Raw genomic sequence first — 24,712 nt, 5'->3', positions numbered from 1 at the left:
GCCGAATGATCTCGGATGTTTATTTAAAGCGGCAGTCATTTACAAGGCAAAACCATGCATTGTAAATGAATGCTTCTTTAAAACAATATCCAAGATCGGCCGGCATCTAGCACCTCCGTCAGTCTCAGTCACTATTACATCTCGCCTATTATGTAATAATTTAATCAAACACCTATATTTTCATTGCTTTATATGCAAACGAACAAAACCTGCCCATTGCTATATACAGAGGCGTTACCGGGTGTGGTGACACCCAGAGCGCACTTTGTATTATCACCCCCCCCCCCCCCGCGCCCGGAAAGGGGACGTGGCATAATCAAAAGGGGGCGTGGCCTTGCAGATCTTTTTTTTTGTTGCTCCGGGGGCATGTCCAGCTTCCCCGAAGATGCTGGCTGCCCCGGAGACTGCTCAGCGCGCAGTGCCGGCTCTTATCTGTGACAGGAGCCGAGTGCTGCAGGGGTTTATCTCACTGCAGCACTCGGCTCCTGTCACTACAGAAGAGCTGGCATTTTGGTGTCACCCCTTCCGAAAGGGACACCCGGGTGCGGGCCGCACCCGCCTTCTGACGCCACTGGCTATATATGCAAATGAATGAAAGCCTACCCAAACATTTTTTTAATTCAGTGAACACTGATAGTTTCAAGAGCCCTAAGATGAAGTACTAGATCACAACTCAAAATTATTTTCCTCGATTAGCAAAATAGAGCACTGCCACTGATCAATAACGCTAACATCTTGTAACTGTGTTGACTTTTATGTTTTAGGCGCTACGTCCATATTTTCCTGGAATTGTCAGTATGTGCAATTAATGAGAATAAAACATCTGGAAGATAGATTTCTTTGAGTGTGGAGTTACACTTTAGTTTCAGTAGATACCAGATGGCATCCATTTACATTGTGCGTACCTGTTCATCTGTTCTTGCATTAAATCTAACCTGTGCTCCACTTCTCCATATGTCAGGTCATTGTCGCCTTCACAGATTCCCCAGGCTACATTGTTTAATGTTGTGTGATTGGTGGTTACACCCTCGTGCAGCACAGCAGCTTCTCTCTCCCAGGTCCTGTTACTCGCTACATCTGCAACACAACAATAAACACATTATTAACATTCTTCCCACCACAGTCTACGTTCTCTGTAACATTTCCAGGAGATGGTGGTGGCTTGTAGTTCTACAACAGCTGGAGATCTGGTGGTCTGTGTCGGCCCTAGAAGGCTCTATGCATATGTAACCAACCACACATCTAGCAAAGATAAGTCTTACAGACCAGAACATTATGGCACATGGGTGACAGAGCAGCATATTATTGGACGGAATCAAATACATGCAGTAATTTACCACTCCAGGAAAAGGGTGGTAGTCTCGGGCTTTAATGCTCAGAGCTATTCATTTATAGCCCCTTCTCCTGGCACGGTAAATGACCTGCTACCATGCTTTAACCCATTGAATCCGGGCTAAGTTCCAGGAGCTACGGGTTAACAGCTTTGCGGCAACTGCGATCAGAGCGGTTAATTCAGATTTCTGTCTGAAATTCTTCAGGCTTGAAGAGAAATCTGCGTTAACTGCAGCCTGCGGGCTGCCATGGGCTGTCATTGAATAGCCCTGGCAGATCAATTAGCCCACGGTAATTAACCATGGCTAACTGAATTCAGCCCTAAATATATCTAGTAGATGGCATGGTGGCACAGTGGTTAGCTTTGCTGCACAGGGATCTTTGGATGGAATCAATTCTAGGTGTTATCTGACTGGTGTTTATATGTTCTCCCTGTAACCACGTGGGTGTTCCTGACTAGCTTCTGTTCCTGTGGTAGGTAAATTAGATAGTAAAGCTCAATGGGTTCAGTATGAAAGTTAGATTAAATATAAATTTAATGTATTTCCGCAAGTGATGAGCGGGTTTGGATCCTCGGGATCCGAACCCCCTCGAACTTCACCCATTTTACACGGGTCCGAGGCAGACTCGGATCCTCCCGCCTTGCTCGGTTAACCCGAGCGCGCCCGAACGTCATCATCCCGCGGTCGGATTCTCGCGAGATTCGTATTCTATATAAGGAGCCGTGCGTCGCCGCCATTTTTCACTCGTGCATTGGAGATGATCGTGAGAGGACGTGGCTGGCGTCCTCTCAGTTTCTATGTTCAGTGGGCTGCAAATTGTGCTGCAAATATCTGTGCTCAGTGTGCTGCAAATATTTGTGCTCAGTGTGCTGCAAGTGCAAATATCTACGTTCTCTGCCTGAAAAACGCTCCATATCTGACTGTGCTCAATGTGCTGCAAATATCTGTGCTCAGTGTGCTAATTGCTTTATTGTGGGAACTGGGGACCAGCAGTATTATATAGTAGGAGGACAGTGCAGAGTTTTGCTGACCAGTGACCACCAGTATTATACGTTCTCTGCCTGAAAAACGCTCCATATCTGTGCTGCATTGTAGTATATAGTAGGAGGACAGTGCAGAATTTTGCTGACCACCAGTATAACTATATATATAGCAGTACGGTACAGTAGTCCACTGCTCTACCTACCTCTGTGTCGTCAAGTATACTATCCATCCATACCTGTGGTGCATTTCAGGTTTGCACAGTTTGCTGACCAATAATATATACTATATAGCAGTACGGTACAGTAGGCCACTGCTCTACCTACCTCTGTGTCGTCAAGTATACTAGTATCCATCCATACCTGTGGTGCATTTCAGTTTTGCACAGATTGCTGTCCACCAGTATATAATATATAGCAGTACGGTACAGTAGGCCACTGCTCTACCTACCTCTGTGTCGTCAAGTATACTAGAATCCATCCATACCTGTGCTGCATTTCAGTTTTGCACAGTTTGCTGACCACCAGTATATACTATATAGCAGTACGGTACAGTAGGCCACTGCTCTACCTACCTCTGTGTGGTCAAGTATACTATCCATCCATACCTGTGGTGCATTTCAGTTTTGCACAGTTTGCTGACCACCAGTATATACTATATAGCAGTACGGTACAGAAGGCCACTGCTCTACCTACCTCTGTGTCGTCAAGTATACTATCCATCCATACCTGTGGTGCATTTCAGGTTTGCACAGTTTGCTGACCAATAATATATACTATATAGCAGTACGGTACAGTAGGCCACTGCTCTACCTACCTCTGTGTCGTCAAGTATACTAGTATCCATCCATACCTGTGGTGCATTTCAGTTTTGCACAGATTGCTGTCCACCAGTATATAATATATAGCAGTACGGTACAGTAGGCCACTGCTCTACCTACCTCTGTGTCGTCAAGTATACTAGAATCCATCCATACCTGTGCTGCATTTCAGTTTTGCACAGTTTGCTGACCACCAGTATATACTATATAGCAGTACGGTACAGTAGGCCACTGCTCTACCTACCTCTGTGTGGTCAAGTATACTATCCATCCATACCTGTGGTGCATTTCAGTTTTGCACAGTTTGCTGTCCACCAGTATATAATATATAGCAGTACGGTACAGTAGGCCACTGCTCTACCTACCTCTGTGTCGTCAAGTATACTAGTATCCATCCATACCTGTGGTGCATTTAAGTTTTGAACAGTTTGCTATCCACCAGTATATAATATATAGCAGTACGGTACAGTAGGCAACTGCTCTACCTACCTCTGTGTCGTCAAGTATACTATCCATCCATACCTGTGGTGCATTTCAGTTTTGCACAGTTTGCTGTCCACCAGTATATAATATATAGCAGTACGGTACAGTAGGCCACTGCTCTACCTACCTCTGTGTCGTCAAGTATACTATCCATCCATACCTGTGGTGCATTTCAGGTTTGCACAGTTTGCTGACCACCAGTATATAGAGCCAGTTTGTGCAAGGAGAGATTGATTGCTTATTTTTTGGTGGGGGCCCAAACCAACCAGTCATTTCAGTCACAGTCGTGTGGCAGACCCTGTTGCTGAAATGATGGGTTCGTTAAAGTGTGCATGTCCTGTTTATACAACATAAGGGTGGGTGGGAGGGCCCAAGGACAATTCCATCTTGCACCTCTTTTTTCTTTCATTTTTCTTTGCATCAAGTGCTGTTTGGGGACTATTTTTTTGAAGTGCCATCCTGCCTGACACTGCAGTGCCACTCCTAGATGGGCCAGGTGTTTGTGTCGGCCACTTGGGTCGCTTAGCTTAGTCACACAGCTACCTCATTGCGCCTCTTTTTTTCTTTTCATCATGTGCTGTTTGGGGACTATTTTTTTGAAGTGCCATCCTGTCTGACACTGCAGTGCCACTCCTAGATGGGCCAGGTGTTTGTGTCGGCCACTTGTGTCGCTTAGCTTAGCCATCCAGCGACCTTGGTGCACCTCTTTTTTTCTTTGCATCATGTGCTATTTGGGGACTATTTTTTAAATCTGCCATCCTGTCTGACACTGCAGTGCCACTCCTAGATGGGCCAGGTGTTTGTGTCGGCCACTTGGGTCGCTTAGCTTAGCCATCCAGCGACCTTGGTGCACCTCTTTTTTTCTATGCATCATGTGCTGTTTGGGGACTATTTTTTTGAAGTGCCATCCTGTCTGACACTGCAGTGCCACTCCTAGATGGGCCAGGTGTTTGTGTCGGCCACTTGGGTTGCTTAGCTTAGTCATCCAGCGACCTCGGTGCAAATTTTAGGACTAAAAATAATATTGTGAGGTGTGAGGAGTTCAGAATAGACTGAAAATGAGTGGAAATTATGGTTATTGAGGTTAATAATACTATGGGATCAAAATGACCCCCAAATTCTATGATTTAAGCTGTTTTTGAGGGTGTTTTGTAAAAACACCCGAATCCAAAACACACCCGAATCCGACAAAAAATTTTCAGGGAGGTTTTGTTAAAACACGTCCGAATCCAAAACACGGCCTCGGAACCGAATCCAAAACCAAAACACAAAACCCAAAAATTTTTCAGTGCACATCACTAATTTCCGCACATATGTAGAGCTGTACACTGCCATTGTCATTTATATGTACTCACACCAGCCCTCCGACATGTTATGCCTCCTAATAGTTGTATACAGTATATGATTACTTGTTGGTCTGCCTTTGCCGCATTTGGGTAAGCACGGAGTTACTGAACTGTTCCTATGGGAGTACTCTCCTTCCCACGTCTGACCTGCCTCTCCAGGCAAAATGTATCTGCATTCACTATTTGGGCATAAACAGTGCAAATATACACCATAAGCTCTATGCAGGCCAATATGCTACTAAGTTTGCATAAGACTCTCTATGTACAGCACTACTATATTAATAAAGAATAGTAATTGAATGGATGCCATGTTGCGCATGTGATAATTGGCCCTGAGGATATGTTATAATGAACTTAGGGCAGTTGAGAGGATTAATAATGACAATTCACAACCTAGACCTGGCTTCCTGAGACAGGACACCGATAACTGTTTTTAGAGTTATAAATATACATACCTCCCAAAATTTACACTTGCAAAATCTAACCCAGCCCAGATCAGCCCATAAACGTCTCTTTTTGTCGATACACCATCCATAAACCAGGACTGCTTGAGGGTATGTGTATTGTGTAACAGTATACAACAGTGATGGCTAACCTTGACACTCCAGCTGTTGTTGAACTACACATCCCAGCATGCCCTGCATCAGTTTTGCTATTTGGCCATGCTAAAACTGATGCAGGGCATGCTGGGATGTGTAGTTCAACAACAGCTGGAGTGTCAAGGTTAGCAATCACTGGTATACAATATAAAATATTGAAAATATCAAAAGGAGCGCTAGTAATCGTTAAATGAATAATTTATTAGGTACACCTAAAAGGATATAACCAGTAAAATCAACACAACAGTACAATATAAAAGTTGACACATATAACATGCAATATTATAGCACACATATAAATGTCTCAGGGTGACCTGTTATATTGCACTTTAGTTAAAACTGCCTTGAATCATCCTTTGTGGTGACTTAAAGATTATGAAAACTTTAGCAGGTGCACAGTAACAGTTAAAAATTATGTCCAGAGTAGTAGTGAACCCAAATCTTACTCAACTCCTTTGATCATGTCCTTTAATGCAGTAATATTGTGGAGGTAGGGCATAGAATTGTAAATGAACATTAGCAGCCGTTTAAGCTGTCTCCTCCGTTTGTAGTGTATGAATACTGCTCACGGCCGGGGCAGAGGGACGGCGCTGCGGTCCACCTGTGCCCTGTGTGTTCACTGAATGTCCAGGAAGCCGTGTTAGGAGAGAGTGTGTGTGGGTCACTCTTACCGGATCCTAGTGTTCCTTGGCCGCCGTTTAAATTGCGCTCCTTCTCCTGGTAGCAGCATGCGTGAGATGACAGGTGCACTGGCTTGGCTTGTCAGAGGAACGATCCCGGTGCAAACTTTGTCCGCTGGGTTAAATAAAGTGCTTCTTACGCTTTTCTCTGCGCAAATGTAGTGGCAGTTTCGTCAGATAACAGGTCACACAGAGACATTTATGTGTGTGCTATAATATTGCATGTTATATGTGTCAACTTTTATATTGTACTATGTTGTGTTGATTTTACTGGTTATATCCTTTTAGGTGTAACTAACAAATTATTAATTTAACCATTACTAGCGCTCCATTTGATATTTTCAATATCTTATATTTTTTATTTTAATTTCTTGACACTACAGTGGTGTCACTGGGAGCTACTTAACAAATTAGAGGATTTTAATAAACCGAGCGTAATAGGTGATTATATTTAGCACCAGGGATTTGTGTTTGTTTTCAGTATACAACATCCCTTCTTCATTTTATTGGATAACTAACTATTAAGTAAAGGCCAAGTCAAGATAATAGAAACATAACACCACGCTTATGTTTCCTCCCTAGTCATGCCCATGCATGTTCCTGGTTGGCAAATACAGTAATCACATTCACTCCCTTGATATTACTTCTCCATTCACTCTGTTAGCACAGGTGGATATCCAATAAGCAGAGCGCATCAACTGAAAAACTAGACACACGAGTCCTTTGCTGTCATTTTAGGTCCACAGAGAACAGTTATAATAAATATTATTGATCAAAGGCCTCCGGGCAGGTATCTGTGCAGCCTGTAGCTCTGACTCAGTCTGGCTGCATTGTTGATGGCTGATGTTTAGGCCTCCAGTTGATTAGCAGGTGTGTTTATCACGCTAATTGAAATAGCATCTTCCAACCTGCCCCTGTATGTAGAAAGAGGTTTGTTGGGTTTGGTTATGCGTGACCGGCGGCCACCATACCGACGCTGGAATCCCGGCTTGCAGATGCCTGCTGGGGGGGAGGACAGTGGCGCTTGCCACGTGTGGGAATAGTCCCTATTAGTCGGCATGCCGACTGTCGAGACTGGAAGGGAGTGAGATTCCGGCGTCGGTACTGTAACTGGCGGTCTCCTGACCACCAGTTACGTAACTGCCTCTCGTTTGTTGGCTATAATCATTATTACAGGTCTGATCAGGGGCAAATGCAGGATTTACTTTTATTATATATATATATATATATATATAGATTGCAGAAGGCCCGGCACTCCACGAGGTAACAGCAGCTGGGTTTGGTGCCCTTACACAAGGAAAGTATAGCAGCGCAGACGTATGGCACTCACAACCACTTGTCAAAAATGACAACAGCTTGTTTGCTTATAACAACGTTTCAAACTCTAATTTGAGTTTTTCTTCATGTTAATCTGAAGAAAAACTCAAATTAGAGTTTGAAACGTTGTTATAAGCAAACAAGCTGTTGTCATTTTTTACAAGTGGTTGTGAGTGCCATACATCCGCGCTGCTATATATATATATATATATATATATATATATAAATATGGGTGGTCTTCTGTTTGCCGGCGGTCGGGCTCCCGGCGCTCAGTATACCGGCGCCGGGAGCCCGACAGCCGGAATACCGACAATTATTTTCCCTCGTGGGGGTCCACGACCCCCATAGAGGGAGAATAAAATAGTGTGGCGCGCGTAGCGCGCCACCGTGCCCGTAGCGTGGCGAGCGCAGCGAGCCCGCAAGGGGCTCATTTGCGCTCGCCAAGCTGTCGGTAAGCCGGCGGTCGGGCTCCCGGCGCCGGGATGCTGGTCGCCGGGAGCCCGACCGCCGGCCAGCCGTAGTGAACCCTATAAATATATATATATATATATATATATATATATATATCTATATCTATCTATCAAGTGCTTGATATATTTGGGCTCCTGGCTGGGGGTACCATTGGAGCTGTTATTTACGTATGGGTGTGCTGCCTCATGGACTGTATATATATACATGTATATAAATACATATCATGCACATGGCTTCTTTAAAATAAATATGCACGCATACACATATATATATATATTTATCTATGTGTGTGTGTGTATAAAAAGAAATCTATATATGACACACACACATTAATTACACACCACGCACACTGTATAAACACACACACATGCCCCAGGCTGAGAGGAGGAGACTGGTGGCCTCCTGGTCACTGTAGATATAATGTGAGCATGCATAATAGAGAGGGAGCTGCTGTCGCTGAACTGCGCAACAGCTCCCGGGTATATTCTGTGCATAGACCTCTGCCGACAAGAGCTCCCTGCAGCTGCAGGGTCATGTATTGGGATGGAGAAACAGCTGAAAACATGAATTTGCCTGATCATGGGGGTTTCAGGATATTCAGAACCCCCTCCTGCGTGCGCCACTATCTGATCATTCAATTTCTTATTCAATCCTAAACATGCCACAACATGCAAAGACAGGATACAGATTTAACCAGTCAATGCTATTCTTAAAAAGCTTGGTTTTATTCACAAGGGGTGTTAAATCTGCACCTACCACATGACGAAAGGCCTGAGTCAAAGTAGCACAGCTGCTATATCTTTGTACGCAGCAGCTGTGCTATAATACACTAATGCCGCAGGAGTCTTCTGTAAATAGACATCTCCTGCCGCTTCTGTGATCTGCTGCTGCCTCTGACGATGCCGCATTCACTCACCCTATGTGAACATCGGTCATCTGAGTAAACCTGAGGTTACTCAGGATGGCCGGTGTTTTTCATGCAGCCAGGGCCAGTGACCTTCGGCGCAGACAGATCCAGTGCATGCGCAGATCTGAAAATACCGGATATTGATAGAAAATTACTTACAATAAAAATCATTGTCACCAGAAAACGTATATGCTTGACAATTATTGTTATTTGTATTTTTAAATTTTTTTTGTTTATTAAGATTTCCCAATAAGAAACATAACATAAACATAAGTACAAAAGAGACAAAGGGGGGTATGTTATTTTTAGTGTGAATGAAGTATTCGCCCTATTTACGTCGAAAATGCGGGCCATTTTCAATGATTTTGAGGCATTTTTTGGCAACGACTCTTCACTTAATAAAAAAGGTGAGAATGCTTTGGCGAAAATGCCTTCAAAATGGCCAAAAACTGCCCTAACTGAATACTCATGTGGGGTGAATTCATTAGCTCAGAAACGATCGGAACTAATTGCATACCCGTGGTGTACATAGTGTCGAAGAAGAAAAGGAAAAATGAACGAAGCTTGTAGGTGGACTGGCTGACCTTGCCCAGAATCTTATGTTTGTATCCTCAAATGTAGGAAGAGTGGGTAAATTCCACCTAGCATGTCCATGGTATTTCACAATAATTTATGAATGCTATAAGTGGGAAAGAGGATGTACAAATTCATCCAGTCAAAATAAGCCAAACACAATTTACTTAATTGAGAGGATACATATGTTAGCCAGTGTTGACTGCCTTGTTAACATTAACAATTAACTGAACAATGATAGGTAACGGGAAGGGGACGAGGGATGAAGACTTGGGTTGGGTAGGATTGGGGGGGGGGGAGTTTATCCCTTAAATGATGATGTATTCAATATATTAGGTAACTGTCCATAATTAACACGTGAGATAAATCCCAATACGTGTCAAAACATTCTGACAAATATTGTAGGCAAAGCGTACACTCGAATATCTCTTAGTCTATATCAGATGAACTATTGTGGCTTTCAAATATATCACATATTTGAGCTTGCAACGTCAAAGGCTTAGTTACAATATAAGAACCCCATTTTCAGAAGAATCTTTTAGCTCCTTTGGGAGAGACTGGCAAGACGTCATATCAATCATAGTACATGGTTAGCAGATGGCAGATTATCTACTTCTGCCAATGTCAGCAAGTGTCTAGAGATCAAGGAGATAAGTATTACTTTCTTTGCTATTGTCACTGGAACTGTCAAAAAGGGGATTATATCTTTTTTAGAATTATCAAGATTCCAAACATCAAAATTTGCCAACAACATTGCAGTGGGGTTAAGGGTTACCATCAGCAAAAGTTAGTTAATTCTAAAGCTAAGTATTTTGTACCAGTAATGTTTAATGGGGGTCATTCTGACCTGTTCGCACGTTGCTTTTTTTCCGCAGCCGTGCGAATGGGTCCGGAATGCGCATGCACAGCGGGCGCAATGCGCAGGTGCGTCGCTGCCCAGCGATGGGGAACGCTGGGCAGCGACTGAATTAACGAAGAAAACAATCGCTTGCAATGAGATTTACAGGAGGAAGGCGTTCCGGGGTGGCAACTGACCGTTTTCTGGGAGTGGAGTGGATAACGCAGGCGTATCCAGGCATTTGGAGGGCGGATGTCTGACGTAAATTCCGGGACCTGACAGGCTGAAGTTATCGCAGTGGGTGAGTAATTCAGGACCTACTCCTAAACTGCACAAAATGTTTTTGTATAGCTAGCTCGGCTGCACAAGCGATCGCAGCCTTGCTATGCAAAAATACACTCCCCCATAGGTGGCGTCTAGTTGATCGCATGGGCTGCAAAAAGTTGCAGCATGCAATCAACTCGGAATGACCCCCAATGTATCCACAGGTCCAAAGGTTGCAGAAGAAGTTTGCTGAGAAGTAATCACATTTCAGACAACAGCCTGACTCATCAGGATTGAAATAGCTTCTTTGGCTTTGAGATATATAAGCTCTGTAAAGTGTTTTAATGTGAATCTCTTGGAGTGAAATAGATTGTACTTTGTGAAATACCTTATCATAATATTTAAAAAGAATATCATCTTGAACCAATAAAGACATGTCTTTACACCAAGCTTCTGTAATGAATTTCTATTTTTTCCAGTTGAGGGCTTCAACATTTCTATATATAAAAGTTTAGGTTTATAACGTTCCTGTTTAAATCTGGAGACTATAGCATGTAATGGATTTGGGATATTAAGGGAGGATGTCGATGTGGGGAGTGACAGTGTATACTGACATAGTTGCATAAATGAAAAATAACTGTGGTTGGGGAGGCCATATTTCTCTTGAAGGCCATGAAAATTTTTTTTTTACCTCCTGTATCAAAGACCTGGGCTTTGTTATTTGTATTTCTATATTATTTCTTGAATCGGTGGATTTATTAGTATTACTAGTAAGATGCAGTGACTGTCTCTTATTTTATTATTTTTCTTGTATTTATGGAAAAAGGTGAAATAAAAAAACAAACAAACTTGACTTCAAGTCACGTCTGCACCTAATTTCATCATGTATTCTCTCAGTAGAAATCCATAATATAGATTGAGTATATTTTATTGCATCTGTTGTTGTACATGATAGAGTACAGGGCTGCCATCACAAATTGTGAGGCCCAGGCCTGGCAAAATAGGTAGGCCCCCACTCCCATGGCAAAATAGACTGTGGTGCCCCCCCTCCACCCTCCCCCCCAACAACATATGCACAGTAGCACAGCTGGGGGGGGGAGGGGGGGGGAAAAAGGATTTAGTAATGAGCAAGTAATCCTGCCAGTAGAAAAAAATCTGCAGACACTTCAGCCTCATCCACCACATTTATTCAGCTCCTGCCCCGCAATGTCTCCAGGTCCAGCAAGCCTCCTTCTGTCTCTCCAGCCTTTTTTGTCGCTCCAGCCTCCTCCCAGTGTCTCTAGCTCCAGCCAGCCCCCCTTCTGTCTCTCCAGCCAGTCCTCACGTCCATCTCTGCAGCCATCCCTTCTGTCTCTCCAGTCAGACTCCCTTCTATCTCTCCAGACAGCCCCCATTCTGTATCTCCAGCCAGCCCACTTCTGTATCTTCAGCCCCCACTTGTCTCTCCAGCCCTCCCCACCTTCTGTCTCTCCAGCCATCCCCCTTCTGTCTCTCCAGCCAGACTCCCTTTTGTCTCTCCAGCCAGTCCCTTCCTGTGTTTCCAGCAAACCACCCTTCTGTGATTTCAGCCCCCCCATCTGCCTCTCCAACAGCCCCCCTACTCTCTCCAGCCAGCCTCCCTTCTGTGTCTTTAGCCCCCCATCTATCTCTCCAGCCAGAATCCTTCCTATTTCCCCAGCCAGTCCCCTTTCTGTGTTTTCAGACCCATCCGTAGGTAATATATAATATACTGCTAGGTTAATTGCCCCCCCCCAAAAAAAAAAAAAAAATCAACCCTAGTGTTTGTGTACAGGTGTTTAGGGTACACCAGATGGGCCAAGTAGTTCTTATCTGCCGTCACATTCTCTGGGGGTGATTCATGTTTCATTAGATGGCACCTGACAGAGCAATTCAATTGTTGCTCTGACGGGAGCCCATTACTTTGGGCACTCAAAAAAACAATTGAATCACCCCGTTTCTATGTTTCTAAGATTATTCAAAATGGAGGTAAATTGTCTTTAAAAGGTGATAAACAAAGTCCCTATGTTGTAAATATACTGCAACTTTTGAATCCAATTTAGAACAGATATTGCAGTTTATTTAATTCAGGTTTTAGGAAATTGCTACTAATACACACATTCAATTAAGAAAATGATACATCCTTATTAAAACAGCATACAAGACACACGTGATAATTCCATTACACTTGTATCCATCTTATCACATATTTACTAGTCACATTACTTGCTGGCAAGAAATAATATGATGAAATAAAGGAAAAAACCCTATACTTGTCACTGATATATATGTCTAGACTTGATAAGAGTAATTATATTTACATGGGTCATTATTATAAGCTGTGCAGCACACATTTAACCAATAATAAACTAATGTTTTTGTGTTTATAAGCTTCTCTGCAGAAGAACCACAATAATTATAAATCTGATAGCATTTTCAGACTTGCTATAATTGGATTGTTCTTGTAAATCAAATGATACAATTAGAATGGAAGCATATTATCTAGTAAGAGGCTACAGACAAAAAATATAAACCCTAATTGGTTTTTCGATTATGTCAAGAATCTTGAGTTTTATTGTATCACTTCAGTTTTACTACAGTAGGTGTTAGTTTCCTATTATATGCTGTATTTAAGCTAGAGTGTTACGTTATTGGTAAAATGTAGAAAAAATAAACAAAGAAAATATTCAAAAAGGAATATTCGGATCATGTACGGGCTTGTTAAAAATTACACACTTTTTGCAGACTTTCTAAATTTAGCTCAGACTAAGATCTGCAGTGAGTTGCCTTGGTAAGAGTTGCTATGGCTGCAGGGGCACAATGATTCAGCCCGAAATAAGCCTGTGGAAAGAAAGCTTTCAGTTGGAAAAGTCATTCAAGACAAGTTTGGAAAAAGAAGATTTGGGTTTTTGAGAGCATTAAGAATTCATGTCCCCATCACCAAAATCTATACTCTGTACTGGTTATATTATGGCTTACATTTTAATATTCTATCATGTTCTATACAGGCTTACTGCATGGCTCAAAATGAGAAAATAAAAAGATAAGTGTTATATACTGTATATAAATTCAATAAATAAAAAAATGTATAAAGGATCATTTAAAAGCCAGTAGCACCGTGCAATTGTCCCACAAGTAGCATAATAAAATCATAAATGTCTTTTAAAACAATTTTGCATCAAACAATTCATAGCAGGGTGGAATTATAGGAGGTGCGAAGTTGCTGATCCTAGGTCAACCCCTCCTTGAGGTCTCAGTTTTCTTCTCAAAAGAGCAGAGCTGACTCCTCTTCTGGGACTGACAGTGCATTGCTCAGAAAAAGGTCCCACACTCTGATCTACTGAGAACAAAGATGGTGGCCCAGGAGGTGAGGACTCTATAGCTGGGGCCTTACTTAAATATTGCTGTGTGGCTAGTAGCTAAGAAAGGCCGTAGTACCAAATTTGTTAGCTAGTGGGCAAAACCATGTGCACTGCAGGTGTGGCAGATATAACATGTACAGAGACAGTTAGATTTGGGTGGGTTATTTTGTTTCTGTGCAGGGTAAATACTGGCTGCTTTATTTTTACACTGCAATTTATATTTCAGTTTGAACACACCCCACCCAAATCTAACTCTCTCTGCACATGTTATAGCTACACCCCCTGCAGTGCACATGGTTTTGCCCATTAGCTAACAAAATTGCTGCTGCGATCAGATCTGAATTAGGCGCAATATATACAACTGATGTCCACATGATGTCATCCATTAACGCAATCATTTCTCTCAATAAGAATCACTGACCCTGATCTAATTTTGGATGGGTCAGAAGACTCATTCAAGGGCAACAAATGTTGGCAAAGATATATGTTGAAGAGAACCAGACTAGTGATGATCTAGTTTGTATAATCATGCCTACAGGATAATCAGATTATAGTTTTCATAACAAAAGGATGATTACAAAGACTACATTGAACTAAGTAATGTTTAAAGTGGTAATGGGAGTATAATACCGATAGCTCTGTGCTAAACTCATTACAATTGGCTAAAAGTTTACTTACCAATTCTTATACACAATAATGAGTTTTGGGTTTCTCCCAGGTAGAGAATTATGCAACAATACTATGATGGTTATTGACCTCATTAATTTCATATCAGAATGTGACACTTGGGACTCGGCTCTTTCATCCTGAATAAAACGCTTGCACATTACCGCTCCATCCACTGCCCTGATTAAGATCAATGGGGACTCCCGACTCCAATCAGTATTCCAGCAGAACTTGTCTGGCCTGCCTGCTGTCTCCACTTATGATTTTTTCTGTATTGAGACCTTGGCAAGATCCATATGTCTTACCCGGATATTACAGCCTGCATGTGGGTGCAGAGGAGTTTAAACCGGCACTTCTTTCTGATGACCTGCATGCCACTATTATAAACCAAGTTAGTTGTCTCCCAGTGCTTAATCAGGGGTGTGTAATTATTTAATCTGCTGGGCCACATAACATTTTTTAGTGAACATTCGAGGGCCGCAGTCAAAAAAATCAGATAAGCACACGGATGGAGTTCACTAGTATGTTGATCCTTCCTATGATGGACCACACTATCCATGAAATAGGCTTTAATGGTGGTAATTGGAAGGTGCCCATGCGATTTCACAGAACTGATCTCAAGGCAGTGTCATGAGATAGGTTGTGGGTGTGACGGACGACTTCTGTGCTCGTTCACAGTGTGTGGATGGAGATGGGTTGCCTGTTTCAGACAGCTCTTTTGCACCCACCGTGAGACCTGTGTGAGTCCTGATATAATATACTAATGATGATGACTACTGATATAAGAGTGGGTGGCAGAACCCTAACAAGACATTTTGGTGCCCTGTGCAAGAAAGCACATTGGTGCCCTCCGCCCCATACTTTAAATAGGGGTAGTGCGCATTAATGGGGTGTGGTACTGTGGGGAAGGGACATGGCCATGCAATAGTACTCCCGATTCAAATTATACCGCACAGTAGTGCCCCATTTTCACATTACACAGCACAGTAGTGCCCCTTATTCACATTACGCCACACAGTAGTACCTCTTATTCACATTACTGTATGTCACACAGTAGTGCCCCTTATTCACGTTAAGTCACACAGTAGTACCCCTTATTCAATTTACTTCACATAGTAGCACCCCTTATTTACATTACATTATACAGTAGAGCCCTTTATTTACTTTAAGCCACACATTAGAGCCCCTTACAGCACATTATACCACTCATAAGTAGTGCCCTTATACACATTATGCCACACAATAATGCCTTATACATTATACCCTACTCATTATACCACACATCATGCGCTTACACATTATGTCGTTATACATTATGCCACACATTATTTTCTTACACATTATGCCACACATCATGCCCTTACACATTATGTTCTTACACATTATGCCACAAATTATGTCATTACACATTATGCAACACATTATACCCTTACACACTATACCACACATTATGCCCGACACATTATACCACACATTTTATCACACATCATGCCCTTACACATTACGCCACACATCATTCCCTTACACATTATGCCCTACACATTATGGCACACATCATGCCCTTACACATTCTCTTCTCCCTTCCTCTCCCCTCACCCTGTCATCCAGCCGACAACTCTCCCCTGGCTCTCCACAGACCTCAAGTCCAGGATGCAATCATGCAGACATCGGTACTGCCATACCTAGTGGCAGTGCCCCTGGGAACTGCCTTTGAGTGTGTAGCCAGGAGCATATAGCTGCACCATGTTGTTCACAGCACTGGCAGCCACGGAATGGAGGTACTGCATCGCAATGACAATCAGCTGGTCGGCTGCTTGTCATTGTCCACTGGTGGGAGGCAGCCTATCTGGCCTGTATTTTGCCTACCTGCCCCTAGTTTAAATCCTTCAGACAATTCTCTGATTTTAAGATTAACTATTTAAAATCTACTGCGTTAAGCTTTCATTTAACAGATTCCATGGCATTAGGACTTCAGTCAGCATTAAAATTCTCCTGCATCCATCGAAGGTCCGTTATCTGGGGATTACTGTAACTAACGGTGCCTTTCCAATAAATTAACCTGAACTTTCAACTCCTTCTGATCACTCTGAGGTTAGTTCTCATGTACTGGATGTATAACAAACTCTCTTGGCTGGATAGAATCAGCATAGTTAAGATGAATATACTGCCCCAGATTTTGTACATATTGCAAGCGATGCCAATAAAGATCCATTCTACGTTTTCTGCAGATCTTCAATGTGTCATCCGTGACTTTGTTTGGGGGGGAGCACTCACAAATTCACTTTGATGTCCTTCATAGACCGAAAGATAGTGGATGCCTGCAGCTCACTTTACTTGTTGGTTATTACCATGCCACAAGTAGAATTCTGGACTCAATTGGATGGTGAAAAGCATGGACTAATATTGACAATTATTATACCTCAACTCCGCTCAACATCCTACCTTGGCTCGCCAGAGTTTCCAGAGCTTTGTGTCATACAATTGAGCCCACTGTCATTGTTTACACTCTCAGAAAATCATATCTTTGGCACAGTCTCTTCTCACCACGTTCATATATAATGTCAAGTTTTCACCAGGTCTTCAGCCTCAGGATTGGACTCAGGCTGGTGTTTGCAGTTAGGTCAGCTGGTGGTCAGGGACGGAATGTGCTCTACTCAAAACTTCCAAGAGGAGCACTCTCTGTTATTAAATGATTTTTGGACTATTCTGCAGCTACAACATTTCTCCTACATCCAGAGGATGCTGGGGACTCCAAAAGGACCATGGGGTATAGACGGGATCCGCAGGAGACATGGGTACTTTAAGACTTTAATGGGCGTGAACTGGCTCCTCCCTCTATGCCCCTCCTCCAGACCTCAGTTGGATTCTTTGCCCAGAGGAGACTGGTCACACACTAGGGGAGCTCTACAGAGTTTCTCTAAAAAAGACTTTTGTTAGGTTTATTATTTTCAGGGAGCACTGCTGGCAACAGGCTCCCTGCTTCGTGGGACTGAGGGGAGAGAAGCAGACCTACTTCTGTGAGTTCAAAGGCTCTGCTTCTTAGGCTACTTGACACCATTAGCTCCAGAGGGTCTGATCACTTGGTATAGCCTAGCTGTTCATTCCCGGAGCCGCACCGCCGCCCCCCTCACAGAGCCTGAAGTAAGTAGGCGTACCTGTGGTTCACTGTTCAGGATTGTCACTACCAATTTCAGACGTTGCCGTTTGGTCTTTCCATGGCCCCGAGGATTTTCACCAAGGTAATGGCAGAAATGATGGTACTCCTGCGCAAGCAAGGGGTCACAATTATCCCATACTTGGACGATCTCCTGATAAAGGCGAGATCACAGGAGCAGTTGCTAAAAAAGTTGCACTCTCCCTGACAGTTCTGCAACAACATGGCTGGCTCCTAAATTTGCCAAAGTCGTAGTTGATTCCGACAACACGGCTCTCGTTTTTTGGGCATGATTCTGGACACAGAACTACAGAGAGTTTTTCTCCTGTTGGAAAAAGCTCTGGAACTCCAGAACATGGTCAAGAAGCTTCTGAAACCGGCAAGAGTGTCGATTCATCAATGCACTCGAGTGCTGGGGAAAATGGTGGCGGCCTACAAGGCCATTCCGTTTGGCAGGTTCCATGCAAGAACTTTTCAGTGGGACCTGTTGAACAAGTGGTCCGGGTCCCATCTACACATGCACCGGAAGATAGACCTGTCCCCCAGGGCCAGGATTTCTCTCCTGTGGTGGCTCCAACTTTCTCACCTTCTAGAGGGTCGCAGGTTCGGGATCCAAGATTTGATCTTGGTGACCACGGATGCGAGTCTCCGAGGTTGGGGAGCAGTCACACAGGGGGTAAATTTCCAGGGAAAATGGTCAAGCCAAGAAGCTTGTCTACACATAAACATTCTGGAATTAAGGTCCATCTACAACGGCCTTCTACAAGCGGAACATCTGCTGCGCGGCCTACCCGTCCTGATTCAGTCGGACAACATAACAGCGGTGGCGCACATAAACCGCCAAGGCGGAACAAGGAGCAGAGCGGCGATGGCGGAGGCCACAAAGATTCTTTGCTGGGCGGAAAAACATGCAAGTGCTCTGTCAGCAGTCTTCATTCCAGGCGTGGACAACTGGGAAGCAGACTTCCTCAGCAGACACGATCTCCATCCAGGAGAGTGGGGTCTTCATCAAGAGGTCTTTGCAGAAGTGACAGGTCGTTGGGGAATTCCTCAAATAGACATGATGGCGTCTCGCCTCAACAAGAAGCTTCAGACATATTGTTCCAGGTTGAGGGACCCTCAGGCAGTAGCTGTGGACGCTCTAGTGACACCGTGGGTGTTTCAGTCGGTCTATGTGTTCCCTCCACTTCCTCTCATCCCAAAGGTGATAAGGATCATAAGAAGAACAAGGGTTCAGGCGATACTCGTTGTTCCAGATTGGCCACGGAGGGCCTGGTATCCGGATCTTCAGGAATTACTCATAGGAGATCCCTGGCCTCTTCCTCTAAGAGAGGATCTATTACAGCAGGGGCCATGCGTGTTCCAAGACTTACCGCGGTTGCGTTTGACGGCATGGCGGTTGAACGCCAAATCCTAGCTCGAAAGGGTATTCCCGGAGAGGTCATCCCCACTCTACTGAAAGCTAGAAAGGAGGTAACGGCGAAGCATTACCACCGTATTTGGAGAAAATATGTGTCTTGGTGCGAATCCAAGAAGGCGCCTACGGAAGAATTTCAGCTGGGTCGTTTTCTCAATTTTTTGCAAGCTGGTGTGGATGCGGGCCTTAAGTTAGGCTCCATTAAAGTGCAGATCTCGGCCTTATCTATTTTCTTTCAAAAGGAATTGGCCTCGCTTCCAGAAGTACTGACTTTCGTGAAGGGCGTACTGCACATCCAGCCTCCATTTGTGCCCCCAGTGGCACCATGGGACCTTAATGTGGTGTTACAGTTCCTTACGTCGCATTGGTTTGAACCTTTACAAAAGGCTGAGTTTAAATTTCTTACTTGGAAAGTGGTCATGCTATTGGCCTTGGCGTCCGCAAGGCGGGTGTCAGAGTTGGCGGCTTTGTCTCACAAAAGCCTCTACTTGGTTTTCCATGTAGATAGAGCGGAGTTGAGGACTCGTCAACAATTTCTCCCAAAGGTGGTTTCTTCGTTTCACATGAACCAACCTATTGTGGTACCTGTGGCTACTGAAGCATTGGCTGAGTCAAAGTCTCTCGATGTGGTCAGGGCTTTGAAAATTTATGTAGCCAGAACGGCTCGTATTAGGAAAACAGAGGCGCTGTTTGTCCTGTATGCTTCCAACAAGGTTGGGGCTCCTACTTCTAAGCAGACCATTGCACGCTGGATCTGTAATACGATTCAGCATGCTCATTCTATGGCTGGATTGCCGTTACCGAAATCGGTGAAGGCCCATTCCACTAGGAGGGTGGGCTCGTCTTGGGCGGCTGCCCGGGGTGTCTCGGCGTTACAACTTTGTCGAGCAGCTACTTGGTCGGGTTCAAACACTTTTGCAAAATTCTACAAGTTTGATACCCTAGCTGATGAGGACCTCATGTTTGCTCAATCGGTGCTGCAGAGTCATCCGCACTCTCCCGCCCGGTCTGGAGCTTTGGTATAAACCCCATGGTCCTTTTGGAGTCCCCTGCATCCTCTAGGACATAGTTCTTCAACCTGCAGCCCTCCAGCTGCTGTGGAACTGCACATCCCAGAATGCCCTGCCACAGTTTTGCTATTAAGGTATGCTAAAACTGAACAGGGCATGCTGGGATGTGTAGTTCCACAACAGCTGGAGGGCCACAGGTTGAAGACCCATGCTCTAGGACGTAGGAGAAAATAGGATTTTAATACCTACCGGTAAATCCTTTTTTCTTAGTCCGTAGAGGATGCTGGGCGCCCGTCCCAGTGTGGACTTTTTTCTGCAGTACTTGTTAATGGTTATTGCTTTTGTTACATAAAGGTTGTGTTTCGGTTAAGGTCAGCCTGTTGCTGATCTCTTTGGTTCACGCTGTTACCTGGTTTTAGTTAAATGCCATGTTGTGCGGTGTGTTGTGGTGTGAGCTGGTATGTATCTCACCCTTAGTTAACAAAATTCTTTTCCTCGAAATGTCCGTCTCCTCTGGGCACAGTTCCTATAACTGAGGTCTGGAGGAGGGGCAGAGGGAGGAGCCAGTTCACGCTCATTAAAGTCTTAAAGTGCCCATGTCTCCTGCGGATCCCGTCTATACCCCATGGTCCTTTTGGAGTCCCCAGCATCCTCTACGAACTAAGAGAAAAGGATTTACCGGTAGGTATTAAAATCCTATTTTTTTGGTTGGTCTTGTACACTTGCCACACTTTAGCTGAGATCCTATGCCATTTGGATTTTCTACTCCTCCTGCTCTGCTCCCACACACATTATTTCCATCCTATATAAATTACTACTTAATGATTCATTTGGCTCCCTACTCCATTTTGTGGAGGCTTGGGAGAGAATTACCTAACCCTCTTAGAGACAAAGAATGGGATAGCATTTTCTAAGTTACTCATGCTCATTACTTGAGTACCTCTGTGGTAGAAAACCAGTTTAAATTACCATGCTGGTATAGAAGTTCAGTGGTAAACCATAAGATCTCCAACATAATTTCTAATTCCTGAAGGAGATGCACTATGGGGGTCATTCCGAGTTGATCGCTCGCTACCAACTTTTTGCAGCGCTGCAATCAGATAGTCGCCGCCTATGGTGGAGTGTATTTTTGCTTTGCAAGTGTGCGAACGCTTTTGCAGCCGAGCGGTACAAAAAAGTTTTTTGCAGTTTCTGAGTAGCTCTGGACTTACTCAGCCGCTGCGATCACTTCAGTCTTTTTAGTCCCGGAATTGACGTCAGACACTCGCCCTGCAAATGCTTGGACACGCCTCAGTTTTTCCAAACACTCCCAGAAAACAGTCAGTTGACACCCATAAATGCCCTCTTTCTGTCAATCTCCTTGCGATCGGCTGTGCGAATGGATTCTTCGTTAAATCCATTGCCCAGCACGATCCTCTTTGTACCCGTACGACACGCCGCGGTGCATACGCATGCGCAGTTTTGCCGAGTTTTTACCTGATCGCAGCGCTGCAAAAAGTTGCTACAGAGCGATCGACTCGGAATGACCCCCCATATTTCTTATCTGGTGCGAATGCCGCTAATTAATTTCATTTCGGCAACCACTCTCAGTATTCTTTAAAGAAATAGCGGGAATAGATGTCCCTATTGACCCTGTTTTTTAGATTCTATCTTATTCTCACATGCCTGTCTCATACTACAAAAACGTCTATCCTAGGTGCCTATACCAGCACACTAGAGAGACCCCCCCCCCCCCCCCACACCCCCATTCGGGCTAATTCACATGCATATATTTTTATATGGCATTGGGCGATATCTATCCAGCGTGTCAGTCGCTGATGGATGCCAAGAATTTTCTTCCATATGGCTCGGAATTCAAGAAATCTTCCTATAAATCTTTTTCTAACTCAGCTTAGTTTATTGTCCATTTGTTTATCAATATTTTTTCTCACATGACATGCTGTTGCTCCCCTAGAGGTATCTCTTTACTAAGTTTTGACTTGCTCAACTGTACCCAGGCTATGTTTGCTTGAGAGTGCTGCCCTCTTTGCCCTTGTTTTTTCTGCTTGTCCCAATTTTGACATTTCTTGTGTCCTTTCTTGTTTGTAAAGTTGATTTTACTTAAGCTGTAGTTACTCATCGGAGTGATACCATTATTAAGGTATGAAGTCATAAGGCAGTATCCAATTAACCGTGGTAAATTAATGTGGCTAATTGTCTTGCCGGTGGCTATCTTATTAGCACAGATTAGCCGGCGCAAGGTGCGGCTCAAGCAGGCAAAACCAAATCACCGGAAACAACCCAATGTTTTACTGCAGCTAACTGGATACTGCCCATAATGTCAATATTTACAATATCGATATTCATAATGTTGACTCCACAATGTCAACATTTATGATGTTGGATGTCGATATTATGCATGGACCGGGTGGTTAGAATTAGGCTGCTGGATGGGAGTGTTAGGCTTAGGCTATGGAAAGGGAGGGTTAGGCACTAGGGGAGGGTTTGAGTGAGGTTATGGGAGGTTAGGGTTAGGCACTAGAATTATAAGAACATCACTGCTAAGCCCTGAAGACACTACTACAGCAGTCAGACCCACTAAAACAGGTAAGTCACCACTAGACCACCAGGAACTTTTTGTTGACATTTTAATCATGTCAACATTTCATTAGTGTTGACATGAATGATGTCAAACTATACCACACTCCATTGTTAGAAAAAAAGTAGTTGTTTATACCATATTTCATTTTCCCACATGCACGTTTTGCCATCCTGCCCCCTTACTTACACCCGTTCCCGGCACCTGGTCGGCTTCCTATTCTAGTTCTGTCCCATCTCCCCAGCAGTGGGGGCAGTGCACGCCTTGGCTTCCTCTGCACATGCATGTCAGAGACAGGACAAACCTCAGCGATTTATTATATAGATAAGAATTTCCAGGAAGTGAACCCTTCTAAAATATTTCCTATGTGTGCTAAAGTATTACAGTTGTTGGTTTAGAAGAAGGATAATACACCGAAGAAAGTTCTTACCTCGGTATGATAAACTTCTTTGGGTAAGAGTGAACGTATCAGAAGGACACACTGCTTCTTCAAACTGTGGCCTTGCGGGTTTTGGGAAAGCAGAGCTAAAATTAGCCAGCTCAGCAAATAATGGCTTCTGCTCAGTAATGGAAGAGACCTGTGATGATGACCCACTTTTCTTTTTTTCCGGATTCTTCTTGTAGGAATAATGTCTGGGGTTATCCAATGAATTCTCTGAACCGTCTTGACTGTTGTCTTTACTGCAATCTACAGACATAGGTAAAATATTGAAACTGTAAATCTATTTTTTAACTGCTCACAGTGGAGACTGATATATATAGTGAGCTGATGCACTATCCACGAGAATAACTAAGGTGGTGCAAGGAACTTTAATATATTTCCAAATTTGCATTAACAGTACAAGTTTTAATAAAAACCTTTTCTTGAGTCTATTTTCATTCAGTATGAGTATAACCAATGTCCTTTCTAAAGATAACTAATGAGTGATAATGTTAATGATATTTATGACATCATCAACCACAGCATAAAATCCAAACTACAGATCACTCTTTTTGAACCAAAGTGAGATGAGTGTGTTGGAATAAATACAGCATATGGGAGTCAACTAGAGAACAAACTGCTAGAATATAAATAGTCATAAAAATAAGAATTTACTTACCGATAATTCTATTTCTCGTAGTCCGTAGTGGATGCTGGGGACTCCGTAAGGACCATGGGGAATAGCGGCTCCGCAGGAGACTGGGCACATCTAAAGAAAGCTTTAGGACTATCTGGTGTGCACTGGCTCCTCCCCCTATGACCCTCCTCCAAGCCTCAGTTAGGATACTGTGCCCGGACGAGCGTACACAATAAGGAGAGATTTTGAATCCCGGGTAAGACTCATACCAGCCACACCAATCACACTGTACAACTTGTGATCTGAACCCAGTTAACAGCATGATAACAGAGGAGCCTCTAGAAAAGATGGCTCACTACAGCAATAACCCGATTTTTTTTGGTAACAATAACTATGTACCAGTATTGCAGACAATCCGCACTTGGGATGGGCGCCCAGCATCCACTACGGACTACGAGAAATAGAATTATCGGTAAGTAAATTCTTATTTTCTCTAACGTCCTAAGTGGATGCTGGGGACTCCGTAAGGACCATGGGGATTATACCAAAGCTCCCAAACGGGCGGGAGAGTGCGGATGACTCTGCAGCACCAATTGAGAGAACTCCAGGTCCTCCTCAGCCAGGGTATCAATTTTGTAGAATTTTACAAACGTATTTGCTCCTGACCAAGTAGCTGCTCGGCAAAGTTGTAAAGCCGAGACCCCTCGGGCAGCCGCCCAAGATGAGCCCACCTTCCTTGTGGAGTGGGCATTTACAGATTTTTGGCTGTGGCAGGCCTGCCACAGAATGTGCAAGCTGAATTGTACTACAAATCCAACGAGCAATAGTCTGCTTAGTAGCAGGAGCACCCAGCTTGT

At 43.7% G+C, this 24,712-nt stretch overlaps 1 protein-coding gene across 2 annotated transcripts in view; it reads right to left on the bottom strand.

Moving 5' to 3' along the window:
* KCNH7 (potassium voltage-gated channel subfamily H member 7) overlaps positions 1-24,712 on the bottom strand; it is a 930,127-nt gene that overhangs the window by 51,277 nt on the left and 854,138 nt on the right. For both annotated transcript variants that reach the window (XM_063933624.1, XM_063933625.1), the window contains 2 exons: positions 23,228-23,485; positions 906-1,077 (listed from right to left, as the gene is read on the bottom strand). In XM_063933624.1, coding sequence (XP_063789694.1) covers positions 906-1,077; positions 23,228-23,485 — 430 coding nt within the window. The remainder of the gene's footprint in view (positions 1-905; positions 1,078-23,227; positions 23,486-24,712) is intronic.

This window comes from Pseudophryne corroboree, chromosome 7 (genome assembly GCF_028390025.1).
Source record: "Pseudophryne corroboree isolate aPseCor3 chromosome 7, aPseCor3.hap2, whole genome shotgun sequence".
Taxonomy (NCBI): domain Eukaryota; kingdom Metazoa; phylum Chordata; class Amphibia; order Anura; family Myobatrachidae; genus Pseudophryne; species Pseudophryne corroboree.
The sequence above is the reverse complement of the archived record's forward strand: the minus strand, read 5'-3'. Positions and strand labels throughout refer to the sequence as shown.